Consider the following 12,130-nt stretch of genomic DNA (forward strand, 5'->3'; position numbering starts at 1 on the left):
ACTGGAAGAATCCAAACTCTCCTCTTTAAGTCAGTGGGAAACCGATGTGTTATATTATTTGAAATTGGAAAAATCAAATACTCAGTTAGAGGATCTGTACAGACCTTTTTCAAAACATGGCAGGATCTAATCAGTAATATTTTAAAATAAGTTCATAAAGCACAGAGAATTTTTTTTATTTAGGTATGTTTACAAGCCTTAAATTTAACGTTATTTGGCTTGCTCTCTCTCTCAGGGGTGGGGATCGATCTGTTCTTAACTCAATTTTTCTTTTTGTAAAATCTTGATTGCTTTGTATGGATTGTAATAAAATTAATAAAAATAAAAAAAAATAAAATAAAAAGTTTTCACTTTTAGGTGTGGTCTTTTCATTATAAAATAGTTATAATTAAATTATATATATATATATCTATATGTATATATATATATATATATAAATAAATAAAATGAGGTCAAACTGTGCAAATGTTTGAGAACCAGACAAAAATTTTATTGTGAAACTTTGAAGTGTTTTTAATCTTACCTGATAATTACCCTTTAATTTTCCCACCATTTGGGATATTTGAGTAACAATATTCAGGTCATGTATTAAATTTTGAAGATCTTGATACAGTTGCCCAGGACCCATATACAGCTTATCTATGGGTTGATAAGGAAAAAAAGAAGTTATAAAATGTTAATCATTAAATTTAGTACAGAGAAACGTAAGATGTAATTTTAATATGTGTTGTTTTCCTAGTATTTTTAAAGCCACATTCCTGAAAATTACATTTTTTAATAAAGTCACAACAGACGGATATACAACTGCAAAGCAAGCAAACACATTACATTTTATATGCTGGTGAATAGTAAAAATGTAACTTTATTATAAGGCACTTTATTCATTTAGCATTTCATAATTTTCAACTCTACAAGCTGCATGTTAACAGTTTCCATCCACATTTTTGTGCTTTTGATGATTAAAGATGTTACATTTTCATCATTAAAAGAAAAAAAAAGTTAGGCATTTGAAACAATGCAACTTTATTCTTTAGTTGCAAAGAGAATAAAAACAATGCAAAAAAAACAAAAAAACAAAAGGACATTAAGATGAGTGACACTTTGAAATGCTGAGGGAGAGCATTCCAGAATCTCCTCAGCCGTGCACAGTGACCTGTTAAACAGCTGCAACATATTAAGAAATTCAATACAAGCATATTTTTGGCATCATTTAATTTTTCACTGCATGTGGTACATTTGGATTCTGCAGTTACCGGCTGTGAAAAGAGAAAGCTTAATCAGAGTTAGACAAGTTTTATTTTAATATTCTGTCATACACACTCTCCAGGAAAACCAGTAAGAACCTACCATTTCATTCCATCAGTCCATCAACATTAAAGTGGGGAGGCAGAAACTATTCTAACATTACCACACTGTCTACTGATGGGCGTCCTCACAAAAATACAGACTTGCACTCACTCACTCACACAATTCCATATTAGTGTAACAATTAACCTAAAATACACATTTTAAACTTTGTGAGGAAATCAATGTGTACTAAGAAAATTCATGAAGATGCTGGAAAAGTGTGAAAATTCAATACAAATAATGACTTAGACATGAACTACACTGTACTAGTGCTATCTCCTCTGCTTATCATAGGACCATATCTGTATTCAGGTCATTATATCCTTAAAGCTATCTGCTTTAAGAAACAAACATGTTTTTGAACCTTTATTCATATAGGCAAAATGAGTCTTCAAAATAACAGGAATAATAATTCTCACAAAATTACATAAAAACATTTAACTGGCTATAAAATGTTGCCATACATTTTCAAAAAATGTCACCTGTTCCTAAGCAAAAATATTCTAAAATCCCCTTATGATATCCTTTCTTGAGTTAATCTAGTCTATAATCACCCAGGAACTAGGTAAAGTTGGAGGTTTGTCCCTGAAGTCCAGCCAATTGGCTAACGTACATGTAATGTAATGTAATGTAATGTACACCATATATGTGGCATGCTGGCCCAGTGGTTAGCAATGCTACCTCACATATATATAATAGGAGTTAAATCTTAGACTGTTCACTGCTTGTGTGGAGTCTGTAAGTCCTCCTTTTGTTTGTGTATACAGGAAATATCCATAGAGTGTACTGTACAGAACAAGTGGCTGTTGAGTAATTCATAATCTGAAGATAACAATCATCCCTGAATCTAGAAGTAAGAATGCTAATAGTCTTATATTGTTTTCAAAACCATAGGAGGGAGAAAAATGACCAAGCACAATAGTCGAGTCCTGGAATAATAATGTTCAACATTTTTTGAAGTTGTGCACTATATTGTATGTCCAGGTGATATTCTAGTGCAGACTTAACAGCCCCTTGACAGGACATTGTGGCTCAGAGCTGAAGATACCATGAACTCCACTGCATACCTGTACCAGTTGGTGAGCAGAGATGGTGACATAGATTTTCTATAAATGGTTCAGGAAACAAATGCATTGGTGAGCCTTCTCACCATAACTTAAATGTGTTGTATCAACTTAATGTCATCAGTAATAGTCACTCTGAGAAATTTAAAGCTGCCGATTCTCATCACACAATTCTCTAAAATGTAGATGTGATTGTAGTCTGCCATCTTGCTGACTGGTCTATAACTAGCTCTAGTTTTTCTGACATTAAGGGTGAGGTTGTTCTCATGGCACCACTGTGCCAGAAGTAAAATGTGATCTTTGCTAGCGTTCTCATTTTTATTGCTGATCAGCCCTGTGATAGGGGTGTTTTCAGTAAATTCAATAATGGAACTGGAGAGTTATTTGGGTACATAGTTACAGATAAACACAAAATAAAGAATGAGATGCATCACACTACCCTCTGGGTTGCCTGCATTGTGGACAAAGTGATATTACCAATCTGAACATACTGGATGTCTAAGATCCAATAGCAGAGGTCAACACCAAGACTCAAGTGCAGGAGTTTAGCAATGAGCCTTGAGCAAGTTTGTAAATATGCTTCCTGAAATTCCATTTAGACAAAACTTTTTATGGGCACTGCCTCATTTAAAAATTATCTATTATAGGTTTATATTCCACAATTTTTAGTCATGTGTTAACACTTTATTATCTTGAAACTGCATTGGGATGAAAGGTATTTCATCAGGAAGATGATATAGTTCTTTAAATAAATATGCAACAAAGTGGCTGAGCTATACACAGTATATAGCTATAACAAGTTTACGCAGTAACTCAAACTTTATTTAACTTCTTTTTAAGAAAGGATATCCTGGAACAGTAAAAGGTAAGGATTTATTCAAGTGAATCAATGAAAATCTAATACACCATAAAACTCTGAGAACATCCTGCAGCATTTCTATATACTATTGTCACACATGTGTGCATGGAAGGCAGCTAAAGGGCCTGAATAAGGGTGTACTGATTCTTTCCCTCTTTCCACTTCACACCAATTACGGGACATTCGGCCTGCTCTCAATGACCTCACTTCTAGTTCCGGGCCTAACAACCCCACTTCCGTTTCTAGTCCTGACGACCTCACTTCCTCTACTCTCCCTTAAAACCACCATTTTTGGCTCATCAAGGCAGTTCTGTTTTGGACTTGAACATGTACACATATGTACTATTATTTCAACAACTTTGCACCCAGGAAAAACTACCGTATATGGGTGGCTGCCCCAAACCTTTTTGCAACTCTTTTGTCTCATCTTTGACACTGTATATTTACTTCTGGATATATAAACAGCCAATGGTCTCATGCCAATTTTCTGTTAAAGTGTACATTTCAGTGTTAGTAAGCTTAAACTACAGAGTCATGCTAATATCTATCTGAAAGACTTTCTTTTCCTGTCCATATAATTTTTTCAAACTGCAAATGCTTTAAATATACCTTACAACCTGTGCTTTACAGGTGACTAGCTGGGAAGTAGGTCCATAGGGTCATTGTAAGTACAATTAAATGCATAATTCTAGTTTTACATAACAACTGAAATTTTACTTTTCACTGAAGTAGATAACAAAAGACTTGTTTTGTTGGACTGTGACTTTTAACTGTCGACAGTCCTGTAGTTAAAAAGTTTTGATCCTGTCTATGGTTGAACTTCCAAATGTCTAGAGTACTAAACACGTATAACTTAATACAGTATGTGACATAGCAAAAGCAAACTGTAGACATGGAAAAAGAGTTCTCAAGATACATATGTCTTACATACATTTAAAACTTTGTCTAAGTTTAATGTATAGTAAGTTGATTTCACAAACTGTTTCCTCAGCTGCCAATTCACCCATTCTTAAACAACCTCATCAAAATCACTGCTGATCTAGACATGGCAACAATGAAAAAAACACATTACATAAATTTATAAATTGATTTGCATATCATTAAAGGAGAAATAAGTATTTGATCCCCTACAACCTAGCCAGAATTCTGGCTCCCACAGATTGGTGATTACATTCAGTCAATCAAGTTATGATACTCCTGATCTCAATTCATTATATGTATGAAGCACACCTGTCCACAGAGTCAATTTTATCAATTCCAACCTCTCCACCACCATGGGCAAAACCAAACAGCTGTCAAAGGATGTCAGAGACAAGATTGTAGACCTGGACAAGGCTGGAATGGGCTACAAGACCATCAGAAAGAAGGTTGGTGAGAAGATGACAACTGTTGGTGCGATTATTCAGAAATGGAAGAAATATAAAGTGACCATCAATCGCCCTTGGTCTGCATCTGCATGCAAGATCTTGCCTCATGGTGTGAGGATGATAATGAGAAAGGTGAGGGATCAGCCCAAAACTACACAGTAGGAGCTTGTCAATGATCTGAAGGCAGTTGGGACCACATTCACCAAGAACGCCATTGGTAACACACTATGCCATAATGGATTGAAATCTTGCAGCGCCTGCAAAGTCCCCTTGCTCAAGAAAGCACATGTACATGTCCGTCTAAAGTTTGCCAGTGAACATCCGGGCCTGTACATATGCGTTCTTGAGCAGGGGGACCTTGCGGGCGCTTACCAATGGTGTTCTGGGCGATTGTGGTTACAACTGCCTTCAGATCATTAACAAGCTCCTCCTGTGTAGTTTTGGGCTGATCCCTCACCTTTTTCATGATCATCCTCACCCCATCAGGTAAGATCTTGCATGCAGATGCAGACCAAGGGCGATTAATGGTCATTTTATATTTCTTCCATTTCCAAATGGACACCAATAGTTGTCTCCTTCTCACCAAGTTTCTTGCTGATGGTCTTGAAGCCCATTTTTGTAATCGATTGACTGATTGATTGACTTTAATCTGTGTGCCACATAGACACACAGCCAATCTGTGGTAGCCAGCATTCTGGGTGGGTTTTAGGGGATCAAATATTAGTGGAACCTCGGTTTGCAAGTAACTGGGTTTACAAGTGTTTTGCAAGACGAGCTAAAATTTTTAATAAATGTTGACTAGATAAATGAGCGACGTCTTGCAATACGAGTATATATATATATATATATATATATATATATATATATATATATATATATATATATATATATATATATATATAGATACGAACAACTGAGCTGATGGTTCTTCTCTCTCTCGCTGCAGGATTGTGGGCAATCGTCTCCTATTCTCCATCTGAGTCAGCGTGCCTCACTTACATAGTCAACATCCGTATGAGCGTATACGGTTTACCATAGCATTGTGACTGAGTGTGTGTGTGGGGGTGCATGTGTGTGCTGTGACGTGTGAGTCCCCGCCTTGCACCAACAGCTTTATTCAGCTTGAAACAGCAACAGTGCGGTTATTTATTGTAGCAGGATCTGCCACTCTCCTATACACAGACAAAGCAGTCAGGCAGGTACTGTGCCCTGTGCATTTATAATGTTCCTTGTATCACCCACTGACGGCAGGCGCTTATAGCATGTCCGCATGTCCACGATCTTTCTGGATTCGCTTTTTACAGCGAACTGCAACAGCTCTGTGAGACTGCGATTGCTTTGGGACATTCTTCCGGATGTCATCCATTTGGGTGGAATCCCACAAGAATTTAGAAACTCACTCACACCAGCCATGATTCTTTTCAAAGGTAAAATGCAGGTTAATTTGTTTTATGTATTTTTACTTTGTATTTTGTATTGGGTTGTGGAACGAATCATCTGAGATTCCATTATTTCTTATGGGGAAATTCACTTTGATATATGAGTGCTTTGGATTGCGAGGAATGAATTATGCTCCCAAACCAAGCTTCCACTGTACTTATTTCTCTCAAAGATATGCAAATCAATTTATAACTTTTACCATAAAAATTTAAGACTGTTCATTTCTTTGTAAGTGAGCAAACTTACAAATTCAGCAGGGGATCAAATACTTATTTCCCCACTGTATATTCATACACACACACACAGTACATAAATAAATAGATTCATACATACAAAACATACCTTCAGCAGTACAATAGGAATAACACATTAGCAATTGCATTTGAGTCAAATTGAACTAACCAGATGATGAAATAACTTCTTTTCTAAGTCATACAATACAGCCTGTTAGAACATTTTGTCTGTCTTTGGACTAACTTGGGTTAGCTCCATACGGAAAAACTTAGAATGTGTATCATGCTTTGAATACTTAAGGCCAAATAACTGCAATGTAATGAGATAAGTCTCTCAAAATATAAAAAAACAATGTATAAAGCACTTTAAGGAAAAGATATTGCTGTTTGAGGTCTATTACAGGGTAACTTTGCTTTCAGGCTCTCCCTAAATTACACAGTCTTGGAAGATACTAGGCACCTCAAGCTTTAGAGCTATTTATATATTTAATATGTTTGCACCTTCTCTTCAGCTCTGTTGTAAATATGGAATCCCTACACCACATTTTATTTTTCTATTTACAAGTTAGTAACAGTAACAAATACACTAATACGACTTTCCCAAACCTCCTCCTACGCTTGTACTTAGAAAATATTTTAAATAGCAATGAAAAGAATATTGGCAGCATTCGGAATTTTTAGATTTCACACATTGCTACAATGCTCACTGATAAACTACCTTTGGCAATACTGGGAAATTGACCTCTCTAGCATTATCTCAAGGAAGCAGTAGAATTCAATAATTCACAACATTCATTCTTAACTTTATTAAAGTTCACCTAAAACTTGCACACCGGACGCATCTCTCCAAATTAAAAGTCTAAAAATACATCAGGGATTGAACCCTACTTGTGAATGATGCCAAGTAGCTCTGACCTCATACCGGCATATGTTATGGGATTGTCCAAAATAAAAACTTCTTTGGAAAAAGATTTTTTTTCTTATCTATCAATTAGTGAATGATTCATGATTCTTGCAAATCCTCTTACAGCAGTCTTTGGAGTTATTTTGAGGACCTTAGACTATCTGGTGATAAACTGACCATGATTCCTACACTCCATTGACCATGATTTCCTACACTCCATTGTTAGTGCATTGAGTAATTCTGCTCAACTGGAAGAATGGCAATGACCCTCCATGACTCAACGGGAAAAAGCATATTTTATATTACCTAATAAAAAAAAAATAAAAAAATTTCTTTGTGTGGATCTGCGCTCAGCTTCTTTAGAATTAGTCAAGAATTCATTATTGTTATTTTAAAGTAAGTCTGCCAAGCTACTGCCTGTGTCGCTGCTAACCTCCTGGTTTAATTAATAAGGGCTAGTATAACACAGTGTGCTTCTTTTTCTTATTATTAATTATGTCTCTGTTTTTGGTGATGGGGTGAGAGGTGTTAAGTGTGGTTTATGATTGCAAATCTTCATTGTTTCAGTAATAAATGGGATTGACTGCATTTCTGGTTGAACAGGCTAATAATATCTGTTCATTTAATAACTAAAATATATGTTTGTCATCACAGTTCTTTTGTAATACATATTTTTGAGCAAATAAAACAATCTATAGAGTTAAAAAAATAAAGAATGAATAATGACATAACTGACAAATATTACATGACATGCAGTATACTCAACTGCCCCTTAAGAACATTGTCATAATAAATACTTAAAAATAAATACAAAGCAAACCACAATTAAACAGTTTTACCTGCTATATAGGATTCAGAATCCATCAGCCTTGTGTTAAGTATATTGACACCTTCACATACATACCAAAGATATACATATTTTTTTTAATGTTTCTTCATCTTCAAAATATTTTTTGTAGTAAGCTTTACGTATTGTTTTGTTAAATTCTGTTTAGGCTGGCACAAAACAACCTTGTCAGGATTCAAAGTTATTATGGCAAGCTGATAAAACACTACAGAGTAAACTAAAATAAAAAAATACTACTGAAAAAATCATATCTAATTTTACATTAATATATAATGGCTGCGGTGGGTTGGCACCCTGCCCAGGATTGGTTCCTGCCTTGTGCCCTGTGCCCTGTGTTGGCTGGGATTGGCTCCAGCAGACCCCCGTGACCCTGTATTCGGATTCAGCGGGTTAGGAAATGGATGGATGGATATATAATGGGTGAGGTGGACATAAGGATATATAATGGGTGAGGTGGACATAAGTCATTATTGACAAATCTAGTACATCCTAGTGTGACAGACAGAGGGCGCTATCGTCCTCTTGAACCCTTGAACAATACGTCAGACACCAGGTAAAAGTCCAAAAGTTTGACTTTTTATAAATATACAGTGCACAAAGCACCCTCCTCTCCACAATACTCATAAACAATCAAATAATCACAATAATATAATCCTCCAACTGTCCCAGACGCATTGCCACCCTTCCACCCAGCTCAGCTCAACGCTCTGGTGTTCCTCAGTCTCATTTATAGTCCTCGACCCAGAAGTGTTTCGCTCTCTCTGTCCATGCGACTAGGAACACTTCAGAAACACTTCAGGAACACTTAAGATAAAAAGTCCTTCTTCATCCCGGAAGTACGTCACTTCTGCTGTCACTTTGCCTATGATGCATTTCTGGGTTATAGGGCACAAACGACTCTCTGAGTCTCCCTGCAGCGTCCTCTGTTGGCCCCTGCGGTATCCAGTAGGGCTATAGAGGAAAACACCATTGTCCCCGATTCCCTGCTGGTATCCGGGGCACCTCCATGCTGCAGGGAGAGCTCTATCTGGCGGCCTGGGGGTTATTGGCCAGGATGACAAACCAGCCGTAGACCACACTAGTCAGAGTATAGTACAGAATACAAAATGCAGCCTTTTAGATTAAATGTATCCATATATAAGACTCATACTTAACAACTGAAAAAAAGCAAAAGCCAGCTACCTAAAGAAAACATAGCTTGCTGCTTCAGTTTCAGGAGTGATGACTATTACCCTTATTACAGAAGAGTGCAGTAGTTTTCAAAGATTGTTTTGTTTGCACAGACACTTTTTTACTGCTACAGAATAATCCATCTAAACAGATGGATTCATTGCTGCAAGCTCTTCTGTTGTAACCATAGTTACATGTGCTGCCTTCCACAAGATATGCTCAAGTAGAAAGAGCATTTGTATTGTGCTGCACAATTTCCAGGTCACTTGGAACAAATCTAAAAGAAAAAAGGTTCCGGATCTCTTAATTTAGTGAGGTAATAATGCAACAATGAAACTGGATTCAGAAGATATAGATGCCTGCTTTTTTTCCCTCCTTTAAAGTAGCAGGATATCAAATTACATTATAATGGGATGTATTTTTATATTGGTTTAATGTAAGACAACATACTACTGTAGATCACACTATGTTAATATGATCTAAATATTATATTACTGTAGTATGTGGGGTGATCTAAAATCAGCTGCCCTTCTCAGAATAACCTCAAGCTCATTAGAATCTTAAAAATAAATGTGATTATTAAACAGGGGAAAGATGAACACAAAGGAGAACAAAGAATAGACGGACAAAACATCAACCCTAAAGTATCCTTGTGGGTACATCTATAACTTTTGAACTCTCGTCTGACAGAAGGAGTGCCTTATCAACTTGCCAAGGAAAAGTAGTATTAAGCACTCTCTTCCTCTCTCTATATATTTCTCTGACTAATCTTTTCTTTCTCCTGCTAGTGGAGACTTTGACTCATTCTTTGCTATAAACACAGTGTGACTTTAACCTTTAAGTGGCTTTAACCTTTATCCCAAGGCCCCAAGTTATTTCCATGATTTTCGGCAGCCATGTTTTAGCTTCATGAATAGCAGGCTAGAACTCCCTCTAGTGAAGTTTTTCTCAACCTTTTTGGTGTTGCTACTAACTTTTTCCCATATAATTGTCTTTGATTTCTACAGAGAGAGGTTAGGGTGACCCCTTAGTGACTTGAGTGTTATTGTTCATGCATCCCCCTTGGTGAATCCAGTGTAAATGTTTGAGCAGGTGTGGGGGTTGTGGTTCCCCTTGGCAAATATAGGAAAATCGTCAGACTGGGGCAGGGTTGTCCACTTGGTGAATTGAGTGTGACTGACAGAATGGGGTTAACCATTGGGTGAGTAGAGCACGATCATCAAAGCGGAGGAATGCTCAAACATGATCGTTAGAGCAGCAACCCGCCAAGACCCTCCACAATCCACTACCATTATAAATAGCTAGCACAGTGGTTGAGAAACACTGCTTTGGGGTATCTTGGTGTCTAAGCTGTGCTAAGTTCAGGCTGTTTTTCCTAAAAAGGCTACATGGTCCCAATCCGTGCTTTCCATGGACTGTCCCTAAATTAGCTGATGTTTTGAAATTGTCCTCCTGCCAGTTCACACCTTTAAACCCCTTCTTGGGTCAATTATGGCCAGTCCTTAGAATCACCTGTGGACAGAAGGAGGTCTAGAAAGGTTCTGAGGCCTTTGTACAGTGCACATCTTACAATTATTTCTCTGGAAGTGACGTCCTTTTTAAGTCCTCCTGCAAATATCTGAAAAAAATAGTAGGCAATTCTGAAAATGCTAAACAGTCATTATTTTTTCTGTCCTCACTGGTAATTCTTATATTTAAATGTATTTTGTTACAAGTACCAGACCAATTACAAGAGTAATAAAAATAATTACTAAGATTTTTATTGAGCTTCAGTACAACATAATATTTGGACAACTCTATTACTATGCTTTGATTGCTCCATAAATATCCATATACCACTAAGCAAAAAGATACATGGCCTTTTATTAGAAATGACAAAGAACTTCAACAAAATGAATAGAATTGCATTTCAGCAAACTTAAAAAAAAAAAATCACAGAAACTAAATGAACACTGTCATGGAAAAGAGTTACTGATTTTAAAAGACTTTTTGCATATTTCATGGTACAATGCTTCCAAACAGCAGGTTTCATTTACAGACACTTCCTGTCTGGTTTGTGTTGAAAAAGAATTGCAGGAAAACAAGTGGTTGCCGAGAAACTCCATAATTAGTTCAAACTATTACACATAAGTTAAATCAATGTCATTTCTCTTTAAGTCTTCCAGAATTACAGCGGGGAGATCAGGTTACCTGTAAAGTATCCACAGTTTTTCTTATCAAATAGTTCCTATGAGTGAAAAGGCAAATGCATAGTCACTAGTTACACAGTGCTGCTATCCAAATAAAACACATGAACCTACATAACTTATTTACTCAATACAATGTTTAAACAGTTATTTTCAATGTTTTCTTAATTAACAGATTTATTTTTACCTCTACAGTAAATCAAAACTCACAACATTTAAATGTTAGAAAACTGAAAAATTAAGACATCATGGTTATGCAACATACATTTCACTCAGGAAGGTGAACATACAGTACATATTGACAGTACATTAGGAAAATGTTTTGCATTAGACTCCAATTAGTTTGATTTAAAATCAATGAATTATCTGTTATGTATTAGGAGAGCAGATATAGTTGTAACTAATGTAAGATCAATATTACCATTATTACTGTTTACTGCATTACTAACCCTTTCATATCAATTTTGGTTTCACACATTGTTACTGAAGTATATGTGTACTGTTTCAGTATACATTGCCCACTTTAAAGAGTAGCCTGCTTAAGTGTTTGGTTGGTGTCTGCTTAATAAACTTGACCTTTCCTTTCAAATACTGTGTTGTTCCAGTACTGTGCTCATGGTCACTCATGATCAAAATTTTCAGGCACTGATACTTTTAATAAGTTTTAATATGTATACACTTTCCTTTGTAAAACACATTTCTCTAGTGAATAC

The 12,130-nt window shown here is 36.2% G+C and overlaps 1 protein-coding gene across 1 annotated transcript in view; it reads right to left on the reverse strand.

Annotated features, from left to right (window-relative positions):
• Positions 1 to 12,130, reverse strand: part of arhgef10 (Rho guanine nucleotide exchange factor (GEF) 10) — a 222,789-nt gene that overhangs the window by 79,995 nt on the left and 130,664 nt on the right. Inside the window, exon 19 of the mRNA XM_039747694.1 lies at positions 524 to 639. Coding sequence (XP_039603628.1) covers positions 524 to 639 — 116 coding nt within the window. The remainder of the gene's footprint in view (positions 1 to 523; positions 640 to 12,130) is intronic.

The sequence above is a fragment of the Polypterus senegalus genome, chromosome 3 (assembly GCF_016835505.1).
Source record: "Polypterus senegalus isolate Bchr_013 chromosome 3, ASM1683550v1, whole genome shotgun sequence".
NCBI classification, from domain to species: domain Eukaryota; kingdom Metazoa; phylum Chordata; class Cladistia; order Polypteriformes; family Polypteridae; genus Polypterus; species Polypterus senegalus.